Consider the following 25,538-nt stretch of genomic DNA (forward strand, 5'->3'; position numbering starts at 1 on the left):
TAGCGACGATGTGGTCCGTACAGTTCTTTCTCGGTCCGTGCATAGCACGGGGTTTTTTACTAGTATGTATGTGTGTGTGTGTGTGTGTGTGTGGGTTGGGGGGGGAGGGATTTGCTAGCGTCCATCGCATAAGGCATTTCGCGGATGGCAAGTTGCATCCGAGAGCAGCCACCTCGTGAATAGAGAGAAAAATCTGCTGAAAAGTGAGCCTGCCCTCACATGCAACAGGCCATCCGTTAAATGCCTTCTGCGATGGACGATATATATATATCTATATATATATATCTATATATATATATATATATGAAAAAAGTTCCTATACCCTAGTGTAGATAAGTTATCTACACCCTAGCTTAAAATACAGTGGGGGCCGCATTGTTTGGGTGATCCAAAGCATTCATTTGATGGGCCCTCACACAGATAGTGAGTGCCCAAAAAATCAGCCCCATAGGATCATCCCAACGCTTCAAACTATGGAGGAAAAAAATAAACAGATTTGTGAAGGTTTATACGCGTCCATTTTTACCTCCACAAATCGTAGGGTTCGGATGGTCCAATGGAGATGATTTTTTGGGCACACCCTATCTATGTGAGGGCCCATCAAATGAAAGCTTTGGATCACCAAAACAATGCAGCACCCACTGTATTTTTAGCCTGGGGTGTAGATAAGTTACGAACTCTTCTCTCTCTCTCTCTCTCTCTCTCTCTCTCTCTCTCTCTCTCTCTCTCTCTCTCTCTCTCTCTCTATATATATATATATATATATATATGCTAGTAAAAAACCCCGTGCGATGCACGGGCCGACAAAGAACTGTACGGACCACATCATAGGTTGATCCAAACCGTCCATGTGATGGAACACAACATAAATAGGTTGTGCCCCAAAAATCATTTCCATAGGCTGATCCTAGCCCTCCAATCTATAGAGGTTTCCATAATATGTTGTTCCTCTTAAATTGGATGGTTAAGATCACCCTATAGATTTTTTATTTAAAAAGCATAAAGGAGGGGGGTAAGATTGAAATTATGTGGCTTTAATGGGTGCCTTTGCTAAAAAGTATAAAGGAGGGGGTAGGATTGAAAATATGTGGGTTGAATGGGTGCCTTTGTTAAAAAAAGTAAAAAAAAGTGATGTGTAATTCTCATAGAATTTTCAAATAATTCAAAAAATCCATTCCTTTTCTCTTCTGCTATATATATATATATATATATATATATATATATATATAGAGGAAAGTGTTTCTACTCGGTCCCCTAGTAAGCTTATCTACTCCTCCCTTTAAAAAAATACAGTGGGCCCACGCTGTTTGGATGATCCAAAGCATTCATTTGATAGGTCTTAACATGGATAGGGTGTGCCCAAAAAATCAGCACCAAAGGGTCATCCTAGCCCTTCGTTTTGTAGTGCCTTGTGGTGCCCAGAATGGACACATATAAACGTCCACGTTTATATGCGTCCATTTTGGACACGGTGTGCCCAACAAAACGAAGGGCTAGGATGACCCTTTGGTGCTGATTTTTTGGGCACACCCTATCTATGTTAAGACCTATCAAATGAATGCTTTGGATCATCCAAACAGCGTGGGCCCACTGTATTTTTTTAAAGGGAGGAGTAGATAAGCTTATCTAGGGGACCGAGTAGAAACACTTTCCTCATATATATATATATATAAGGAAGGAGAGATTGAAGAGGATGTTAACCACAGAATAAGAGCAGGTGGGTAGAAGTGGAAGCATGCTTCAACAGTTTTGTGCAACCGTAAAATACCTACCAAGTTGAAGGGAAAGTTTTAAAAGATAGCTGTGAGACCAGCCATGCTTTACGGCTCAGAATGTTGGGCCACCAAGAAGCAGCATGTGCATAAGATGTAGCGGAGATGCGAATGCTTAGATGGATGTGCGGCCACACAAGGTTAGATCGAATTAAAAATAAAGACATCCGTAAAAAGGTGGGGGTGGCACCAATTGAGGAGAAGATGAGAGAGCACCACTTAAGATGGTTTGGGCATATCCAACGTAGGCCTTTGGATGCTCCACTGAGAAGAAGTGACTCGTGCCAAGTTGATGGAGTAAAACGAGGAAGGGGCAGACCCAAAACAACTTGGGTAGAAACAGTGAGGAAAGACTTGAGGGAGGAGAACACAACAGAGAACATTTTTTTTGAACGGTAACATAACAAAGAACATGACCTAGGATAGGAGAGAATGCAAGAAAACGATCCATGTAGACGAACCCAACGAGTGTCAGGATTAGACTTAGTTAATTTGAGCCGGATAGATCCTTTCACGTTCTTTATGAAAATTTTCTAAAGGATTCATTAGTCGACCCCAACTAGATTGGGACAAAGGCTTAGTTGAGTTGAGTTGTGTGTGTGTGTGTGTATGTATGTATGTATGAGGAAAGTGTATCTACTCGATCGAGCAGACAACTTATCGACTCCATCGGCTTAAAATACAGTGAGGGCCCAGACTGTTTGGGTGATGTAAACCATTCATTTGATGGGCCCTCACATTGATAGGGTATGCCCAAAAAATCAGCACTATAGGATCATCCCAACGCTTTGATTTGTGGATGTTGAAATGGACGGATATAAACCTTCTCAAACCTGTCCATTTTTTACCTCCACAGTTCGAAGGGTTAGGATTATCCTAAGGATCTGATTTTTGGGGCACATCCTATCTATGTGAGGGCCTATCAAATGAATGCTTTGGATCATCCAAAAAATCAGGGCCCACTGTGTTTCTAGCTGACGGAGAAGATAAGTTATCTATTCGATCGAGTAGATACACTAATCCCTATATATATATATATATATATATATATATATATATATATATATATATATATATATATATATATATATATATATATATATATATATATATAGGTACTCCCTGGAGTAGATAACTTATCTACTCCCTACCTTAAAATAACAGTTGGGGCCACATTGTTTGGGTGATCCAGAGCATTCATTTGATGCGCCCTCACATAGATAGGGTGTGCCCAAAAAATCAGCTCGATAAGATCATCCTAACCCTATGAACTCTGGGGGCAAAAATTGGACAGATTTGTGCAGGTTTATACACGTCCATTTTTGCCTCCATAGTTCATAGGGTTAGGATGATCCTATCGAGCTGATTTTTTGGGCACACCCTGTCCATGTGAGGGCCCATCAAATGAATGCTTTGGATCACCCAAACAATGTGGCCCCAACTGTTATTTTAAGGTAGGGAGTAGATAAGTTATCTACTCCAGGGAGTACCCTCTCTCTCTCTCTCTCTCTCTCTCTCTCTCTCTCTCTCTCTCTCTCTCTCTCTATATATATATATATATATATATATATATATATATATGGGAATTGCTAGCATCCATCGCAAAAGGCATTTCGTGGTTGGTCTATCGCATGCCAGGCCACCCACCTCGTGAATGGAGACAAAAGCTGTTGTCTTCATTCACTTGGTGGCTGGTCTGACAAGCAACAGACCAGCTGTGAAATGCATTTTGCGATGGACCCTAGCAAATCTATATATATCTGTGTGTGTGTGTGTGTGTGTGTGTGTGTGAGAGAGAGAGAGAGATCATCTCAGCCTCAGTCAAGCAGAAAGGATAGGAAAGGTTAGCTGCAGTGGGAGGAAGTATATGAGCTTAAGCTCAATACTCCTACACTTTTGGCGGTGTCGGCATAATGATAATGCAATTCATCCTGTTTTCGAGTCACAGGTCTAGTACATTTTCCACAAAAGTTGTATGCCTTCATTGTTTTCATCCAGACTCCATTAGGTGCTTTTCTACTGCGGGAATTAATGAAATGAAATTAAATAAAATATTGAGGGAATTGACTAAAAGGCAGCATCTAGGACATAAAATGGTCAACGAAGATTGTGTTTTGCAAATGAACTTGATTACTTTGTGTTTTGCAGATGGTACTCCCAACATAGTTTGCCTAGTAGGACTATCAATTGTTTGCATCAACATTACAGTATAGGATCAACAACACTACGCTATAGGACCAATTATATTGTGAATTAATATTCTAGGTAACTATACCATCCTAGGACTTCTGAAGTGAAAGTCAAGCTATCAACAGACAAAATTTGATATGTTTTGGATAGCACTATTAACATTGAGTTTTGAATTTACAATGAAGTCAAGATTCAATGCTAACGAAACACACGAAAACAATATGAAAAATTCCTTGTTAACGTTATAAAACAGCTCAGACGAATCAACATGCCATATTTCTTGAGATCAAGAGAAGAGTGGACAGCCCCAAGACAAAGAAGCATGGATTGCCTACCTTCATCAACAACGGGGCATATGTCATCAATAAATAGAATAATCTTTCCATTGGAAGCAGTTACTTCCTTCAAAACAGCTTGTAGCCTTTCCTCAAAATCTCCATGAAATGTAACACCAGCAAGCAGCGAAACTATATCCAGTGAGACCAACTGCTCAAGAAAACCAATGATGAAGACAGATACAAAAGAGAATAGAAAGCAGATATGTACACGCTTTGTCCCAAAAATAGTAACAAGAAAAATGGAAATTGAAATATAAAAATAACAGCTAAGAAAAACGATTAGCGGGTGGATCATCAAATCCTCAAAGTACCCTTAAGAAACGATATACATCATGAGTTGAATCAAAATTTATATTAGCTTTGGAGGATGCTTGAGTTTTTCAGTAGTAACACAACATCTGAGACGAGCTAATGTACACATGCACATCTATCTATCAAAAGGTATTTGATGAACTGAACTCAAGCTTTAAAACATATATAATACCATACAAATATATATATATATATATATATATATATATATATATATATATATTGTAGGTGCATTTATATACATATGCATATAGATATACGAGCAATGCTAATAAGAAGTGCAAGAGAATCTTAATTGGAATGTTCGCAACAAATTTTATTCATGAATTAAAATAACACATAAAATGCATTGAAATCATGCTTTCCTCTTGCAAAAAGAGGTTTTAAACCGGTGCTCTAATGGACATTCTTATATTTCTCAAAAAAAACAAACACCTCAGGCAGGTAACCACTCAAAAACAAAAAAAGGAAGAAATTAAGCACCGCTGATTATGCATCAAAAGGTTCCCTAACTAAATATGAATAAGAAATTAACACGTTGCCAAGTAAATATTACTTACAAACTCGTTTTTGTAAAAAGATCCTAGAGGGGCCCTTTGCGTTGTAGAGGAATAGAACAAACATTTCTATTTTGACTCTTTTTGTAAAAGATTTCCCACGGATGAAAATCTCATTAGAGATGAATTGGCTATTTTAACGTTATTTTCGTAAAGAATTTTTCCCCAAAGAAACTCGAGCCATTTTTTAAGCATCTCTTTGTAGAGTACTTCTGGAAAGGGTCTCTCCTTATATTTCTTTTCGGAGGAAAATCTTTGTTAAACCATCTTCAAGATTTTGAGAATAACGATTGTGACAATGTGGAGATTGATTCACACCACCAATTAAACGTGTATCGTAGATCAATCGGAGTAGTGATTTGGACTTCTTTTAAGGGAGATCACTAACTCATCTAATGATGTCATGATTTGAGATTTGATCGGGATAGTGATCTACAATGTGATTGGTTTTTTTAGATATTGTCGCATAGAGATCCATCAGAGCAAGTCGGATATTGATGAGAACCTACAACAAAATCCATCCGAGAGGCTATCCCGAAAAGGAATGCTGCCATGATTTGCAGGACTGTTGGCGTCAGCGTCATAAATTGCAAACCAATTGGCTTTCCATGACTCAATTTTAGTTGAGCGTCAATCCGAAGATTGATGATCTCTTCAGTCAATGTCTGTCTTCTTGGATCCTACAGGAGCAAATCCTCTAAATGCTTTATGGAATGACGTTCACTTCTTGTAGGAAATAACTCTAATTTACTGTATGGGAATTAGATTGTATTTGGGGGTATTTATTTGGGGGTATTTATGTATTGTCCAAGTCATGTAATCTTTTAAAACATTTATATGCAGGAATAACTCAGAGACAGAACTATTCACTCTCTCTCTCTCACACACACCACTCTAACGTAAACAAATCCAACTTGGTATTAAAGCAAGGGATATTTCACATTTTTTTAAAGAGAATCAACAGCCTTCACTGCCTGACGCATTAGTGACATCATCAGGCCGTACAATTGACATCAAAGGACGTATGGAAATGGAGTATTCCACTATGCATGAAGCCTATATTGCTTGGATGCTCATATCATTCCCGTTATTATGGTAATTTTTAAGAAATTTTTTGGGAGTTGATTGATATTTTTCTGAATTTTCTAAAAGAAAATTATCTCAAGAAGAGTATGGATGATCCGAGCGCCTCCCAGAGTCTGTACCTTCGGTTGGGTTGCAATGCTCGGATGCATTCAGATGGTCAACTTCCTGCGAAAGCGGAAGTTCCTGATAGTTGATCAATGTGCGCTTTGTATGGCGGCGGGGGAATCGATCGACCATATCTTTCTACATTGCAGACATGCTAGGGAGGTTTGGAGTAGCATTGCTGATTTGGAATGTGTAGCGTCTTCCCCCCTACGCTTACCGATTTATAAGAGGGTTGGTCTTTGGTGCCCTTGAAATAAAAAGGCAAGATTCTATGGAATGTCTGTATTTTAGCTTTGTTGTGGGTGCTCTGGAAAGAACGAAATGACAGGATTTTTAAAGGTGTTACAAAATCCCCTTCCTACTCATATAGTCATATGTGAAAGTTATTGCCCGCACAATTGCTTGCGTGAAATCTAATCCATCCGTCAAATTTGTGTCGGCCTTTGACCTTTCGAATGTGTGGAGGGAGAAATGTTTTAGTTCAGTGCAGCTACCTGTGATAGTGCGAAATTGGGACCACCGTTCCGAAGGGCCTATTAAAGCTTAATTTTGATGGGTAGCTTGGGTAACCCGGGTCCTGCGGGTATCGATGGTGTTCTTAGAAATGAAGGGGGAGGTCCGAGAGGTTCACCAAGGTTTAAAGTTGTAATGACTGCCATCCAATCCTTTCTTGGATACCTTAAAATTTGGGTCATTGGATCGTTTGATCATATTTTCGAGGGTGGGGATCATCGATCAACCTTTGATCAACCCTCGATCTCTAAAATTTAATCTATTTTCCCTCTATGATTTATTTAGATCCGTTGATCTTTAAATCGATGGCTATTGAAAGGTTGTAATTAATTTCCCTAAATAAGGGATCAATAGAAGAATTTTCATAAAAATAAATTTCCATGGAAATTTTCACTTAAAGTATGGAAAAACCAAAAAGCAATAATTAGGAGGGAGAAACCCACGTATTCCCTTCCATGGGGAAACGTGCATGCACTCCAAAAGAGTGTGGGGCCACCTCCTTTTGTTAAAAACCTAAATCGTGGGTTGTATTCCCACTATTGAAAACCCATACACGATCTCCACTAAAAGGAAAATCGTGTGCACATCCTATTATACTCTATTTAAATTCCTTGCTAATTTAAACAAACATAAAACCTCCTCTAATTGGTCACTTTACCCTGTGGATAAGATCAAGGGATTTGATTGTGAGCAACTGCCATATCTCATTTATTCTCTTTAAGTGAATAACCAATTAAAAGAAAGAGAAAAAGAAAGAACGCACGTTTTTCCCTCTCATCTCCTCACGTCAAAGTAAAGGCCAGTTCATCAAAGACAAGAAAATAGGTGCGTTTTCTTCCCTCTATCTCCATTCACGCCCAGTTTTTGAGAACGAGAGAGACTCGCGTTCAAAAAAAGAAAAGAAGAATAGAGAGAGAGGAAGAGGAGGAGACTACTCAATCATATCACTTCAACCTCCCTTGTTCCTTTCATTACCAAGTAAGTACCATGGTGCCCTTGTCTCTATGTTTTAAATCATGGTTTTCTTTAGTTCTAGGGTTGATTTTGATTTTTTCTCATCCATGGATGTGAGATCTTAGTTTTCAATATATATATATATATATATATATATATATATATATATATATAGAGAGAGAGAGAGAGAGAGAGAGAGAGAGATTTAATATTCGACAGTTAGGGTGTTTCATAAAACCCATAAATTTCGTACGGATGTACTGTTAAAATTTGGTATATACCCTATACGCATCTATACCAAATAAAGAGATTTTGATAGTAGTATGTAACCATTTAAAAACAATGGTTTTATTATGGGTACGGCTGATTTCGATGTGTATATGGGTATTAGTAGCAATCCAAAAATATTGACAGTTAAAGTATACGTAGAAAATAACTGATTTTGTGTATGTACACTGTTAATTTTCAATATGTATATATGTATATGATTATTTAATCCAAGATTTTGGCAGTTAAAGATATATTTATAAAATCAATAATCTTTTAATGAATGTATAAGTATATATACTTACAGTCGTATAAACCCGAGATTTGTTAGTTAAAGTATACGCATTGAATCAGTGATTTGTTTATGCATGTATACATATAATATTGTAGATAAATCTTTTAATTTTGTCAGTATTAATATGCCTATGGTAATGTGTATGAACTCATTTAATTTCATAACACTTGGACATCCCTATGAGCACTGAATATTCAAGGATTTCCTTTTTACAATTCCTTGGTGATATGTGCATAAGGTTGTTCAATGAGTTCCTTTTCTTCGCATTTATTTCCAATCTCATCCGCGTTATGTGTATAGAACTATCAAAATGAGTTTTAGAATACAGTACTATGAGTATGTAACTTGTTAAATAATCTTGCATGCATTTACTCCAGTATTTTGATCGGTCTTATATATTGGGATGGATAAAATGGTTTACGAGTATCACCTCAGCACTTGGGTCAGTTTTGTATGATTTTAACCTCTTAAATCTGGACAGCACTTGGATCAGTTGTTGTGTGATTTTAACCCCTTAAATCTGGACAGCACTTGGATCAGTTGTTGTGTGATTTTAACCCTTAAATCTGGACAGCAACATAGTGTCTTTTAGTGCATATTTTGAACCCCAAAACAGGGCAGCCGTTAGTAGTGGTGAGAGTACATTTTATGCACAAATCTGGGCAGCAGATTGTGTATTATGTAGGTGTATTTTTGTGCCCAAACCAGGGCAGCAAGTGGTGTCTTGTGTGCATGCTTTGTGCGGCCAAAAACAGGGTAGCAGTGTTGTTCCACTTGTGTGCTTGGTAGTTCCCCAAAATGGGACTTCATTATGTAGAGAGTGTGGGTGTGTGGAAAAAAATTTAGATTTAATTAAACTCACACTGTTACACTCTACTATTTGACTTCAGGCTGTTTCACTCCACTTCCTAGCAGAGACCGTTGCGTTCTCCACGTTCGTAAGTTTAAAGGCAGGTGATAGCTAGACTTCATTAGTTTGGTATTTCAATTGATTCAATAGTGGTAAAGACTTATGTATGTTGTTAGATATTATTACTTCTCGTTAAATTTATTTAAAGTGTTCAATCTTTCGTCATCAAGAAATTTTATTACTTTTCAAGATGTGAACCCAATAACCACCCCTATGTAAGCATATGAAAAGATTAAGAAAATAAAAGAAAGAAATATATAAAATAAGAGACGAAAATGAAAATGGGGAAGGGTGATGGGAGGCCGTAGAGTCATCCCCGTATAATTAAAGAAAAGAAAGTAAATAAATATACAACTTGGGAGGGTCGCGTAACTCCCTTGTTGATGTTGGAATCCTACGAAGACTATAAGTCTCTAGGCGGTATAATCTATCGTAAAACGTCTCAGCGGAATGGACCGTCTGGGCAAAGACAACAAGCTCATGGGAGCTGGAGTGTCTTGGGTTTTAAAAAAAAAAAAGGAAATGTCACTACTGATAAATCAGAAATGGATTAAATAAGTTGTAGAATTCTTTATGATGGTTAGTAGATTTTATTCCGTACTTATAGTTTAATTATCTTTAAATTGATTCTTGTACTTATTGATTCACTGTTTCCAGCATGCCTATTCAACATTTATTATATCATTCACCTTCGTTTACTAATTCTAGCACATACATAATTGTTTGAAGCTATTGTTTTAATTGGTAACCAATACTGGTGTCGTCTCCTTATCACAAACTGCTGTGTAACCCAAATTTTTCCCCCAGGTATGGAAAACGTGGAAGAGGGAGCGTTCGGAAATGAGGAAACTTGAATCCAAAGAGTCGTTGAAAAATAAATAGTGATGAAGAAGGGGATGACGATATGCGTCAACTTTCCTAGATGTTATTTCTTATTGCTAGAGAGTGTCTTATGTTTCTTTTGAAACTTTGAGTTATGTTTGAGTTCAGATTTTCTGTGTTTTCTTTTATTAATTGTCGTTAAGAATATTTCTATTTGGAATAATATTGTAGTTGGCAGGGTTATGAATTTCTTTAAAAAAAATATATGGGTGATTTTATCAGGTTGTGTTGTTAGTAGCGACCACCAGAATGGGTCGTTACAAAAGTGCTTGGATAAGGCTAGCATGGATAGGGTGATGGTGGAAGGAGACTCCGTCAACGCCATCTGCGCGGTTCTTCGATGAGATCCAAGACCATGTGGCAGGGTCTTCGATCGTCAGTAACCATGTTAGAAGATCAGCCAACAGCGCAGTGGATAGCCTCGCAAGAATGAGCGTAGATTAGGTTTGGCTTCCTCCCCCTTGATCTGTACCTTTTTAGTGTTTGTGTTGTTTCCGGCTTCCCCAACCCCCTCCCCCCCCCCCCCCCCCCCCACCGCCCCAATGATGTAATTGTACTTCGCTTGTGGCTGACCATCTCGGTCCTCCCTTTTGTTTTAAGTGAAAGCTTTCTATCCTTCAAAAAACAATCTGTTTTTCTTTGGGTTGACGGGAGTTTTCTCTCAGCTCGAGACCTGCCTAGTGATGTCATTTTTCTATTGGGGCTCATGTGGTTGCATCCAGAAATCCCTTTTTGTTTATGGGTGTTTTCTCAGCTCGGAACCTGTTTTGAAAGGGGATTACTACATTTGGTTTCATTTTTTGCATGGCTGCACAATAGTTGTTTCATTTTTTTTATTAGAGCTCGTGTGAAGGAGTTCCATCGGCTTTTGTGGTTGCATTACATCGACATTCACCATTTTTTCAGTTCTATCTTTTAGATTCGGTGTGGTTTTCACACTACTGACATCCAGGGGTTGAGATTGTTTGGTTTGAGGAATCTCACAACAACTACAAAAGGCCTATTCGAACGGATTAGAAGTGAACTCCCTGGCAATCGAAACTCTCGAGTACTAGCGTTGGCCTTCTGGAAGGTCCCTACGTGGACAACCATGATGTGCAAAGCGCTATGATAAAACTAGACGGCATTAATTATATGGAATGGGCCAAAATTTACATCGTTGGACGGAGAAAGCTTGCCTATGCTAATGGCAAGTGCAGGAGCCCAAGTCGGGCGATCTAAAATATGATAAGTGGAGCAAGATAATTATACGGTAATGTCTTGGTTACTTTCTTCGATACAACCCCATATCAATAGCACCCTCCAATTCCTGAGAACAAATAAAGACATCTGGTATCAGATTGAGATGATATATGCCCAAAAAGGAAATATTGCTCAAGTTTAATAGCTTCGGCGGGAGATTAGGAAATTTAGAAACGGGGAGAAAGCACTCTCTTCTTATGCACTCTTCGAGATATGATCAGCTCGAAGTGGGATATTGAGCAATTTCATAAACAGGTAGAAGAAAATCACATATTTAATTTTCTAGCTGGCATGAACCCTGCATTTGACATCTCTAGGGTCAAATCCAAGGCCACGACAGTCTTCCTGCCTTGGAGTAGATATACCCTCTTGTCCAGATTGAGGACAGTAAAAGGAAGGCTATGATTCCGTTATCATCCAAGACTGACCATCCTACATTGGCTTTTGCATCAAGGGGTCAAAGAATTTAGAGGAGGGGAAATCAGAAGTCAGGGAAAAGAGGAGAAAGAGAGAATATTTTTATGTATACATTCTTATTTACTTTTCCCCCCTCAAAGCATGCTTTTTTTAAATTATTTGTAGATTGAGGTCGGCTGAATTTCTAGGGTTTGATCGATTCAACCTCTCTGCAAGTTGAGTCAAACCGATTGGGATTTGATTGATTAGGATTATATGTGGAACTTCATATCTGTTGCACATGTTCACGAAATTTAGTCGTGAGGAATTTAAATTAATGAAGCTACTTAACAAGACATAAGTTACATAAAAACATGATCAGCCTAAATATCAGCATCTAGCTAGAGAAAAGTCAAACCTTTCTATTTAATAGCGGCTTAGGAACATGGCCTTGCACAATCCGTTGAGCTAATCTGCAAAATAAATTTAAATTAGAAATGAAAACGCCATATAAATATATTTTTGATTCAGAGACAAAATGAAAATTTCAAGTCATTCTAAGCCACAAGAATGGAAACCATATAAACAATATGGTTATGAATACTATACTCAACTCCACGAAGCCTTTGTCCCAAGCTAGTTGGGGTCGGCTAAATGAATCCTTTAGAAGAAAAAAATTAATTCATGAAGAAGGTAAAAGGGATCTACCCGGCTCTAATCCTGGTTCTAGTTGGGTTCTTCTACGTGGATCATTTTCTTCCATTCTATCCTATCCAAGCTTATGTTCTCTGTTAAGTTCCTTGCTATCAAGTCTTTCCTCACTGTTTCTACCCATGTTATTTTCGGTCTACCCCTAACTCTTCAAAATCATCCAAAAAATAAGTAATATATTAAAAATTTTAATAAGTAAATAAAATGATTTATTTCTGTATAAAAAACTAAATATTAGGATGGAGAAAACTCAAAACAAATATGAGACCTAGAAGTGTAGCCATGAATCATGAAGTATTCGAGTTCAAGAAGTGTTCGACCCGGGTACTTCGCCCATTAAGAAGAATCCTTGTAACAGTCTCCATCCATATATTCTTTCCTAATTTCTTTTTTATTTTCTTTCCTAATTCTACTCTATTTCTTCACTTTCTCTTAATATAGACAAAAGCTCATAGCAAATGGATTACTCTCTTCAACTGTGACTAGGTAATGACGGCGGCAAATTGGAGAGATGGTGGTTCAATAAGGCAATCAGATTTGCAACATCCTCAATTTGAATGGCTAGCAATAATCAAAACGAGAATAACACAAATCAAAAGAAGAAGAGAAAGGAGTTAATCCCCTTTATCCTTAAGGATATGCAAAGCCCTAGAACATGATCTGGTAAGAACGATGGCAAGCTGTGCATACCAAACCAAAATGTCATTTTTCAATATAAAAAACTCCCTTGCAAATCCTTCCAAAATGACAAAAACACTAATCCTCGCAAAGGTGAATGTGAAAAGCGACATGAATAGTAACGAAAATATATGAATAGTGAAACCACCTTAGAATGACTTGAAAGTTAAGACAATGTAAAACATAATAAAATAAAGAAGCTTGCTATAATCCGAATGTGGAGAGCATGTTGACTAAGCTCGGATGTGCGAATATGGAGTGATAAATTCAACCGATAGGCAATAACGTTGATATTTTTAGTACCTCGATGGCCTGATCTTCCATTTGTTATGCTACTTGTACTCACCCGCGAGAAAATTACCCGCAGTTAGGAGGGCGCATACATTCTTGCACTGATGCTTATCAAAACAATCCTTATATTTGGAATTGGTTTCTTGGTTCTTTGGATGAGTTTCTTGGAAACGACAAACAATGGATTTCGCCTTCATGTTGTTTCTGCCCAAATTGGGGAGTGGGGCTAAACAGAGAGCACGTCTCGGGTTCCAAGAACCACCTAACATGACTTAAAACAACTTAAAACATAACAAAACTGGGTGAAATAAATAAGCTAGCTAGACTCCATGATGCAGTTGTCTTTCGCCTTCATGTTTGTGCCCAAAGTGGGGAGTGGGGCTAAACAGAGAGCATGTCTCGGGTTCCAAGAACAACCTAACATGACTTAAAACAACTTAAAACATAACAAAACTGAATGAAATTGTTAGAAATGGAGTTAGGGTTACATGAGAGGAAGAGGAAGAAGAAGAGGAGTGAAGGATGGATAGTCTCCACTAGGGAGCTCCTCATGTAAATGACGTATATATAGCCCAAACTAGGGCAACAATGTACATTGACTACAATACCCCTAGCTACTACAAGTAATGTCTAAACTACCCTAATACATTATTCAACACTCCCCTTCAAGCTAGAGTGTATATGTTATGGAACTCCAGCTTGGTACAAAGAAAACTACAACAAACAACTAAAAATAACAAAAAGTACATAATCTCATACACACACCAGCTTGGTATAACACTCATCAAGTTGGTGTCGTGAATACATAATGAAAGCATAACAAAAGATAACCGCCACCATGAGAACAATCATCGATATCAGCGGCCACCAAAAAAGGAACAGCTCCCCCTGACTACGGCGAGAGTAGTCACAGCCGGGCCTCCCCCTGAATGAGAACCCGGCAAATAGTCTGCAACCACCAAGGATCGAACCGCGCACCTCAGTAGGGGAATAACAACGATCCATCGAGCAAAAAAGGCACACCAAAAGTGGGAACGTGAGCAACGATGAAGCACATGAGCAGGAACACCAGCTAAGCAACACCACGGCAATAGAAGATAACCATCGATGGGGAAACCATCGGAGACAAGGTCAACGGGGAAACCGTCGCCTGGAGAGGAGAAGAGATACAGAAGATAACCAACTAACGATGGGGAAACCATCGTCTGGTCACAAGGTCGAAGCCATGAACATTGTCACCTGAAGACAAGAAGAAAAGAAGGGAAAAGATAAACCAACTAACGATGGGGACATGAGCAAGAACACCAAAGGTAAGCACGTGAGCAATGACGAAGCACGTGAGCAACGGCGAAGCACGTGAGCAGGAACACCAGCTAAGCAGCACCGCGCCAGCCGCCAATAGAAGATAACCATCGATGGGGAAACTATCAGAGACAAGGTCAACAGGGAAACCGTCGGCCGTTGCTTGGAGAGAAGAAGAGATAGAGAAGATAACCAACCAACAACAGCTTCCAAGGTCAACAGGGAAACCGTCGGACGTCGCTTGAAGAGAAGAAGAGATAGAGAAGATAACCAACCAACGATGGGGAAACCATCGTCTGGTGACAAGGTTGACGGCATGAACATCGTCGCCTGAAGAGGAGCCGACCAACGATGGGGACATCATCTCCCGAAAAAGAGAGGTCAATGGGAAAAAAGACAGTTGCCTGTAAGAGAGCCCCAACGATGGATATGGAAGCCATCGCCCGGACAAGAGGGGATAAGACATAAAGCCGAGAATACAAAGACTAACTAGGGAGCAAAACAACACTCCCCCTAGAGAGAAACTATATGAGCCCGGAGATGACAAGACAAGGAGGACAATATCAAGACAAACGAAGCGATAAGGCATAAAGCCAGACAACACGATGAGACATGAAAACATGACATAAAAACAATAAAGACGATAATAATCACCAAGGCAACGAACGAATAACATAAAGATAAGATAACACTCTCCCTCAAAAAAAAGACAACATAACAACATGGCAACACTCCTTCAAGAAGACAACAACACTACAACACTCCACCAAGAAACGACAGAAGGAACTACATGAGAACAATATGAGAACAGTCAGTCCCCCTCAAGTTGAAGGTCAAATACTGTCAACTTGCAACGAAAAACAACGAAGACAAACAAGGCACCACACCTCTCTCGGACATTTCATTGAACACTTGGTGTGCACCTTGAAGAAGACAAAGAAACGAAGAGAAACAAGGCACTACACCGCTCTTAGACATTTGAGCAAACACTTGGTGTGCGCCTTGAAAAACTACATACAATACATAGAAGACAATGTAAAGAAAGAGATGACATCAACACAAAAAACAAGAGAACCACAAGAAACAATACAAGACAACAAGAAAAACAATACAAGACAACACTCCCCCTCAAGTTGAGGCCGAAGGCCTTTAACTTGAAACGAAAAGAAGGCTTTCAAGGCACAAAACCCTTTGAGACTTTTTATCAAATGGTGGGCACCTTAGAAAGGAAGACAAAAGACATGAAACACAACAAATATAGATGGAGAAAACCAAGATAAGGATGAAGGACAAGAAGACAACACTCCATATGGCAACCCAGACGAGAGAGAGAGAGAGAGTAGATACGATAGAGAAAAATGGATTTACGAGAGAGAGAAACGAACAACACTAAATATACCGAGAGAGATTTTAGTGGTTTGAAACAAAAAACAGAGTAATACGAGAGAGACAATAGGGGAGTGAGATCTTAAGGAAGATTTGAGGAGAAACTATAGGAAGATAAAGAGAGGAAAACAAGATACGAGAGAGATGCGAGAGAAAGAGATGATGGTGTGGAGGGAGATAGACTATTCTTCTTTCCTTCTTGAAGGATCAGCCCATTGGCTCTGATACCATGTTAGAAATGGAGTTAGGGTTAGATGAGAGGAAGAAGAAGAGGAGTGAAGGATAGAGAGTCTCCACTAGGGAGCTCCTCATGTAAATGATGTATATATAGGCCCAAACTAGGTCAACAATGTACATTGACTACAATACCCATAACTACTACAAGTAATGTCTAAACTACCCTAATACATTATTCAACAAAAATAAATAATCTAGCTAGACTCCATGATGCAGGACGATTGTGGGTCGAACTAAGATTTTGTTTTGATACCAAATCTAATAATGTAAGACGATTCTTTGAGAGGGGGGTTGGGGTGAAAAAATGTGTGAGGTTTTGGCTCCTAAAAAAGGTGATTAGGTAGAGGAAATAATGCAATGGGGTTTAGGATAGGTTTGGGGTGGTGCAAACATATGTCGAGAAGCTTACGAAGGATGTCGGGAAGGTGGAAAACGAGTTTTGGGACAACATAAGAGAGAAGCGGGATAGGGATGGATTTGAATGATGTTTCTACGGTTGAGATTTCTTTTAATGGATATTTTAGGGGTTTGGGGCAGAAAATGGGTGAAAAAATAATGCAAGGTGGGATTAATGGAGGTTCTAATTTTCTGGGAAGGCATTTTACAGGAAAAAACTAAAAAATACAAGAGATAGATAGAAAGGTCGGAATCTCACCAACTAAAACCCAAGGCATCTCACTAACGCTCCGTTTGGATGCCGGAATTTTTTATATTCTTGGGACTCTTGTGGAATTTCCGCGGGAAACCCACGTTTGGTTGGTGGGCCCAAAATAATGCCAGGAACCAAAATAACCCCGCACGAAACCCCAGGAAGGCAAAAAAGTACTCCCAGGAACCAAAACAATCCCAGGAACCAAAAATAAGCTTGAAGAAGAAACCCAAGAACCAAAATAATCCCAACAGTTCAAGCAACCAAACAAAGCATTTTTTCCCCACGATAGTCCGGTCAACCAAACATGGGATTTTTATTTTACAGGGATACTTCCAGGGAGTTTTTTTCCCACCAATCTCCCAGGAAGTTTTTTGTTCCACAAAATCCCAAGAACCAAAAAAATTATGGCATCCGAATAGAGCATAAGGGATTCCTAGGAATCACACCATAGGGAAGATCAAGGCATCGCACCTTTGTAAGGAGTAGATATCACATCCACAAAAGGGAAGAAACTTTCAAAATCTCTGTTCAATCATCATAACAGAGAATCATCGAAAAGTGCCACGAGGCTTACAATATATACAAAAAAGAAGAGAACTAGAAAGTTCTAAAACCCTTAAAAACTAATACTTTTGGACAAAAATACCCTCTTGCTTCCTACTTAAAATCCCGTAATGCACATGTGAGGCCTCTTTAAAACATACATAACTCAAAGAACTTAAGATATTTTGATGTAAAAAGACTCTAATACCCCTATTCTAACTTAAAGGACTTAAAAGACACCTAAAACTTAAAATTTGGACCTTAGGACGGTCTTCATCATTCTACCCCGCTTGAAAAGATTCGAGCCCGTCAAATATAAAAAATGACATGGTTGGTGGGAATGTCTTCTCTGATCATCCCACAGTCTGCAAATAGTCGACCCTTCCAACGAACTAAGTATTTCCAACGCATAATCACCCCTCAAAAAAAATCATTTCCAACGCATAAGAAGCTTCAGGCATTAACGTCGATGGTATGACGTAGTGTGATCACCATAGGCGCTTTCAATGTATTCGTTATGACCTAAGAAGCACGGGTACGGGGTGCGGGTACGACAACACGGGTACGTGGGTACGTGATTTTCCAAAAAAAAAACCGGGTGCTGGTATGCCGAAAATAATATATTTTAATATTATATATATATATATATATATATATATATATATAATTAAAAAAAAACAATAGGAGAACAATCAAATAACACTAACATCACCAAAATGGGGTAAAAAACCCCTTCGTCAGGATTTTAGTAATTTTAAACCCCCCAATATTTTATAAGGCCACCCCCTCTGTTTCTAAAACCACGCCCTTTTTTAGATTTTTTTAAAAAAAAACGATTTAATATGTGCCGAGTGCGCACCCCCATCGCACCCCGACCCATCTTTTTTTTGAAAAACGTAAAAGGGGTGCGTACCCGAGGCGCACCCGACACGGCTGCGGGGGGCTCGGAAGAGTAATCGTGTTTCCAAGCTTATAACATGTCGGCTTAGGTAGAATGAAACTCAGGTCTTCTACTTCATCAGATTTGTGGACGTCCATTCACGAGTGTTGTAGTTGATGTGGAAGATCTTCCTACTGAGTTTGCATAATGATTCGCCTCTTCCGGCGTGTTGGATAATAATTGTAGCCCTTTTGATTCGTAGGTAGTATTCGATGCCTAATATCTGTTGGAACCAGCTTTGTATGACAATAACAGCTCAAGTCTGTTGCTTAAATTCCATGCAACCCATAGAAAGTATCGGCAATGATTGTTTCGGTACGAACTCCTGGCCTTGTGCAACATGTGGAATCTTGACTAGAAGGGGTGCATAAAAATCTTGGTGAGTAAGATCCAAGCGGCGTAGCAACCCATCAAATTTGGCGTTTAAGCTTCCAGTATCTCAACTATTCGATCGCAATCACATCTAGACAACATATTTCCACCCTGAGCTCTGACACCAAAATTGTTGTAGGATGATCGAAGGTTGAAGTAAGATTTTGTTTTGATACCGAATCTAATATAAGACGATTCTTTCAAAGGGAAGTTGGGGTGCAAAAGATGTGCAAAAATCAAGGTTTTGGCTCCTAAAATAGGTGGTTCGGTAGGGGAAATAATTCTACGGGTTTTAGGATAGGTTGGCGGGGGGCAAGTGTAGATGGTGTTCCAAGATATTACAGAGGTGAAGTCTTTTGGGGTTTTTCTGGACCTATTGGGGTAACAGATGCGAGCGTAGTGGAAGTTAGAGCTGCTCACCAGGGGATTATTCAGCTTCATAAGGATCTCCTTTGTAAAGTAATAGTAGAGGGAGACTCTCAATGTCATCAGATGCCTTAGAGGCTCTTCTGTCCCCCCCGCCCCCACCCCCTCCTTTTTTGGAGATTCGTACAATTTTTTGATGAGATCCGTGATAGGCTGAATGGTGTTTCCTTAAATTTCATGCATGTAAGAAGAACGGCAAATGGAACTGCAGATGGGTGACCGAGTAAGTACACCTCCATAAGTGGGGTGTACTTTTTCTTCTTTTGCTCTGTATTTTTGGTCTCTAATGTTCTTCCTTGGGGTGTACTTACTCAGTCGCCCTCTTATTAATGAAATCTGCTACCGTTCAAAAAAAAAAGGATAGGTTTTGGGGGAGGGGGTGCATACATATGACGAGAAACTTTCGAAGGATGAAGGGAAGGCGTAAAATGAGTTTTGGGACAAAACGAGAGAAACGGGATACGAATGGATTTGAATGATGTTTCTACGGTTGAGGATTTTTTTTTAATGGATATTTCGGGGGTTTAGGTACAAGAAGGGTGAAAAAATAGTGCAAAGTGGGATTAATGGAGGTTTTGGGTTCGTGTGAAGGTAACTTATGGAAAAAACCAAAAAAATACATGAAAGAGATAGAAAAGAACTAGAAAGTTCTCTTAATAGAGAATCCACGTAAGAGAAGAAACTTTCAAAATCTTTGTTCAATTATAAAATCATCATAATAGAAAACTACCATGAGGCTTACAATATTTAAGAGAAAGAAGAGAACTAGAAACTTCTAAAACCCTAAAAAACTAATACATTTGGACCAAAATACCCTCTTAATTGCTTCCTACTTAAAATTCATGTAATACACATGTGAGGCTTCTTTAAAACATACATTACTCAAAGAACTTAAGCTATTTTGATGTAAAAAGACACCAACACGCCTATTATTACTTAAAGGACTTAAAAGACACCTAAAAATTAAATTTGGACCGTAGGATGGTCCTCATCACTCCATATGTGGATAGCACATAGAATGAGGTCAGATGTGCGAAAATAGCTCAATAGCTTCAACTTATAGGCATTTTCGTTGATTTTTTATGGTAGATCGCATGGCCCTATCAGTCATTTGCTAGGGCTTCTTGTACTCACCCGCGAGAAAAAATTTCTTGCTTAGGAAAGACCATACATCATAGTTGTAAATTTCATTTCGGTGGCCATTTCGTTTTGGCCACTGAAACGAAATTTCGGAAAATTTCAGACAATTTCGAACAATTTCGGTCGAAACTTCTTGGTAAATTTCGTCAAATTTCTGTAAATTTCAGTCAATTTCGGTCGATTTCGGCCGAAATCCGGAACGAAACGAAATTTTCGTCATTTCGTTCCGGTTTTCGGCTGAAACCGAAGCGTTTCGTCCATTTCGGACGAAACGAAACGAAATTTACAACTGTGCCATACATAGTCTCCCTCTCAAAAACAATCTTGGTACGAATTTCTTAGAAATGACTAGCAATGTCTTCTGGCTTCATGTTGATTCTTACCAAATTGGGAAGTGCGGCTAAATAGAGAAAGCACATCTCGCATTCTCCGATTTAAGTGTATCAGTTGCTATGAACATAATTGTGTGGCATGTGCTCATATTTATTACCCTGCCTTTACAAGATACACTCATGTATTATTCAGATTTGAGAGTACCTTCGGATGAATTTCTTAGAAACGACTACGCATGTCTTCCGTCTTCATTACGATTCTGCCCAAATTGGGAAGTGGGGCTGAATAAAGAGCACATCTCGGATTCCCACCACGAACCACCTCAAAGGGGCTAAGATAGAAAAAAGGAATTGATCCACCGATCTTAGCATCTTTGAGGTGGTTCACGGAAGGAATCCAAGATGTGCTCTCTATTTAGCCCCAAATTCCCAATTTGGGAAGAATCAACATGGAGGATGAAATAGTTAGTCTTTGCCAAGAAATTCATGCAAAGGTACTTGAGCAGGTTCAAGAAGCCAATTCCCAATATAATGAGTGAGTATTTTTGGACTAGTTGAAAGCAAATTCAGCTCCAACTAGCATCTTATCCCATTTGATGGGGAAATCAACAACGGGGGTGGATTCAAGGTTTACAAGCGCAGAAGTGGACGAGACTGATGGTGGAGACTCTTATGCATATTGTAGGCCCCATAAGCGGCATATGTGCTCGTTAGGACTTTTTAGCAAATTATTTTCTTTTATTTAGTTCTAGGATTTTATTTTCACGTTTTAGTTTTTTAGGGCTTTTATTTTCCATGATATTTTATTTCTGGGTTATTTTAGTTGCCAATATAAGGCCCTCATGTATTAGAGATTTTACAGATTTTGATGATGAATTAATAAATTGAGAGACTTTCTCCCCTATCCCACTTCTTCTTCCCTTTCTCTTCTTCACTTTATCTTCTTCTATTTTTCCTCTCTTCCTCTTCTCCTCTTTTCCCTCTATCTTCTATTTCTCCCTCCCTGGATCACATCAAATTGGTATCAGAGCAAAAGATCCAAGCTCTCTTTTTTCCTCTCCCTATTATCTTTCCCCTTGCTTCTCGTTCTCTCTATTCTCTCTTTACTTCTCTTCACCATCTTCCGTCCTATTTATCTCTCAGACCCCACCATCTTCCCCAAACCCAAACCCTCTCCCTCATCTAATCCAATCCCAAAACAGAACGAGAGAAAAATCCTCAACAACACCCTAACCCAAGAATCACATCTGAAAAAACACCGCATAAATTCCAGCAGCCACACCACTTTGCCCACTCCTTTTTTATGTTATATTCAGGAGTTGCTTGCCACGAACAACCATTCTGCCTTCTTAAAGCCTCATCGGAGGAGCGTCGTCGCTGCAACTCCGCCCATCTCTGTCACCCACCTTAGCGGCGCGACAGCGCCATCCCGGACTGTCACGTGTGCCATGTCCACGGCCCACCAACAGTGCCGCATCCACTGCCCAAGCCGCCGCTTAGACACCACTTTTCCGGCGCTTTCTCCACTTAACTCGTTTCGTGAGGTAGCAGCAGTTTCCATCTCACAGGAGTCGTAAATAAGGCAATTTACCCTATTGCATATGAGATCGGGTACTCCACTCTTGATATTTCCACGCCATTTTTACATCAAGTGACACATGGACTGACTTTATTGGATTTATAAAAGTCACACGGTATTTAGAAAAACCCCACAGGTTAGGTAATAGTACTGTAATTCTGAAAGGTTGGTAGTAACATGTCTAGCAAGTTACTGGAAAGTTGCCACTTGAGAACTTTAAAAAAAGGAGAAAGAGAGAAGGTTTGAGAAGATATATGTACTGAGTGTCTTTATTTTGGGTAAGTGGAGATCCACCAAAAACTAAGCCCATAGAAAACATAAACTACACAGAAGATAAGTTTTCCCAAGAAAGTATTGAAATGAAGTTTATGAAGCAGACTTTAGAGAAAATGAAAATAAAAGTGACAAAAAGACATACCCTTCAACAATGGCAGTTTTTCCAACACCATGCTCACCGATAATAATAGGATTGTTTTTTGTCATTCTGCACAGTATCTTGATACAATGCTGGATTTCTTCATCGCGGCCTATAACAGGATCAAGTTTACCCCGCCTAACAAGTTCTGTCAAGTCATCCCCATATTTCTCTAGCACTGTAGATTTTCCTCTATGATCTACATTAAGAAGAGCAGCACGCATGAGGTATACAACATAAAGTAACACAAGCAATTCAAGAAATACAACCTGGAAACAAACAAACAAAAAAACTTGCAACGGTATAATTTTTAAAGGACAAACATTATGCAAAGGAAAGCTCTTATATCACCTTTGCATACTGTTGAGATGAAAACTAAGCAAAGGTAGAACTAAGAGAAAATTGAGATCTCTGTCTCATCCATGAAAAAAAGGATATTTATTATCTTTACAAGAATACAGTGAATTAATTGAAACATCGGCCCCTTAAGGATTTTATATTCTAGGCAATCAAATAAAATCACAATTCAAAATTTGTGGCAGCGTATGAGAGGAGTTTTTTAGGAAATATCCATTATAAGGCAAGAAACTTGTGTGAACCAACAAAGGATGTTCACCTTATTGCCTAAATACAAATCAATAAAAAAGCCTGAGATAAACTCTCCAAGTCCAATGAGAAAAAGTGCTACCAAAGTAGAAGCCCTAACAGCCACTTTCTACATAAAACAATTTATTCCTTGGGAGATAAGAAGGAAAAGTGAACCTTCCATTAGCTTATAATTAAGTCTTAACCAATCCTTTTCTTTTATAATGCCAGATGTAGGCTCTCATGGCCAAAAAATTGAATATGACATACTATTTCCATTTCAAATGGTGTGTGAATAGTCAAACATTAGATTTATAAACAGGGTGATTCTTACTTTGGTCAGTTACTGTCCGACTTCCACGCACGGCTGGAATGGAATCCTTCAATTTCTTCTTACTACTGGTATCACCGACCCCCTGCCGCAAAAAAATAAATGCTCAAAATTCTACAATAAATATCCAGTGGGAAATAAACTGAGCTGTTTCAACTTTCAAGTCCAACCTTGGTGAATATTCTCTTCTGCTCCGGAAGGGATTTCATCAAATACTTGGATTTCGCAACATGTTGCTTGCTGCGGCGTGCTGAATCCACAGCACCAATAAGTCCCTCCGTTGCCATATCACTGATTCTGATCGACTAACCTGGTAAAACCAAAAGCAAACACCATACAACCTCTACCAAGATGGTAAGAATATCGTATATTCAAGACATTAACTAGATGACAAAAGCAAGGCATACAAATTAGTAAATCCTCCAACTAATAGCTATAAAGGAACAAGAAACACAACCAGAAATCTGTCACTCTGCTCCCTCTAGTTTCATATTGTTCAATAACCGGAGTAAGAAATAAGCAAAACAATAGATCTATCTTCACTCACAATGAAAGGGAAATAAATTTAGCATTTAGAAGGGGCCACAAGAGTAGTGTTTCCATAGGGTTTGGTGCATCAGAGTGCAGTGAGGTAAACATGGGAGAAACTATTGCCACTTATCTCCATATTATCTTCAAACTTCTAGTTCTTCTTCTTTTTTTTGGAAAAAGAAAAAACATGTTATATAGGATGATGGTGTGTTGCATGTAGCTCCTATTTCTTGACGTCTGAGCATAAATTTCAACCCTCATTTTTTTTTTTCTGTGTAGAGGATGCAACAGCCTAATTTCTATGATCGTGCTTTCTGGAAACATGCAAAGAACAATTATAAAAATTTTAAAAAAAAAAAATTACCATTCAAAAAAAGAACATACATTTAGCTAACATTTGAAACCTATATGAATCTAATAGAAAAACAATCAGAAATTCAGCAAACACATGAAATAGGGATGAATAATAAATAACAAATAGGAACCTAAGAACACAACGAAACCATAACTAATAAAATCTTAATTGAGACTCTTGTCAAAGCAAGATGAGGGGAACAAGAGGAGAAACCAATTAAAGCATGTGTAGGAACATAAGCAAGGATTCTTCTAGTGTTTTTAATAAGAAACCAATTACTGATGGAACACTATTTCCTCAGGATCCAAACCCAACACAAAACTAAAACTGTTTTCTTAAAAAACGAGGAAACCCCCTCTGCAAATACAAAAAACAAGAACTCGAAAATATAGAAAATAAAAATAGAGACACGTAAAAAGGACATACCGAAGGCGATAGAGGTCGCTAAGCGGAACCGAAGGCGAAAGAGGAGACGCAATCCAAGACGAGAGAGAGAGACGAGGGCGATAGTATATAAAAAAGAACGACGGGAAACCCTAGGGGAAGAAGACGCGTTCCACGCTAGACATTCGAGATAAACATAGTTATCTAAAGGGCGCTTATGCTTTCCCCCCTTTTGGAGGCTATTCCCCCTCCCTCGACCGCCCGTACTCTCAACTTTTTACCGGTACAACGCTACTGGGCCCAAAAATTAATTTGTTTTAATCTGTGGGCAAGGTAGGCCCCACCATAGGATGCTCCAAACCATCCATTCGATGGCCCACAACGTAAATAGGTTGCACCCCAAAATATCATTTCCAAAGGATGATCCTAGCCCTCCGATCTAACGAGAAACTGCAAGTTATAGAAACCTCTATAGATTGGAGGGTTGCGATCATCCCATGAAAATGATTTTTGGGGCAAAACCTATTTG

General features: G+C 38.9%; 1 protein-coding gene across 2 annotated transcripts in view; it reads right to left on the reverse strand.

The window, feature by feature from the left end:
* The window catches only part of LOC143879545 (chaperone protein ClpB4, mitochondrial-like), a 36,380-nt gene extending 11,161 nt beyond the window's left edge, over window positions 1–25,219 (reverse strand). Inside the window, exons 1-6 of one of the 2 annotated variants that reach the window (XM_077381981.1) lie at window positions 25,052–25,219; window positions 23,910–24,049; window positions 23,743–23,824; window positions 22,827–23,022; window positions 12,238–12,292; window positions 4,298–4,448 (exon numbers count right to left, since the gene is read on the reverse strand). In XM_077381981.1, the coding sequence (XP_077238096.1) occupies window positions 4,298–4,448; window positions 12,238–12,292; window positions 22,827–23,022; window positions 23,743–23,824; window positions 23,910–24,026 (601 nt within the window). In that variant the 5' untranslated portion in view covers window positions 24,027–24,049; window positions 25,052–25,219. Of the gene's footprint in view, window positions 1–4,297; window positions 4,449–12,237; window positions 12,293–22,826; window positions 23,023–23,742; window positions 23,825–23,909; window positions 24,083–25,051 lie in introns of both variants that reach the window. The other variant, XM_077381980.1, reaches the window with a different exon arrangement.
* Window positions 25,220–25,538: the final 319 nt, after the last annotated feature.

This window comes from Tasmannia lanceolata, unplaced genomic scaffold, assembly GCF_043159265.1.
Source record: "Tasmannia lanceolata isolate RefF3 unplaced genomic scaffold, GAP_Taslan_0.1 ptg000006l, whole genome shotgun sequence".
NCBI lineage: Eukaryota > Viridiplantae > Streptophyta > Magnoliopsida > Canellales > Winteraceae > Tasmannia > Tasmannia lanceolata.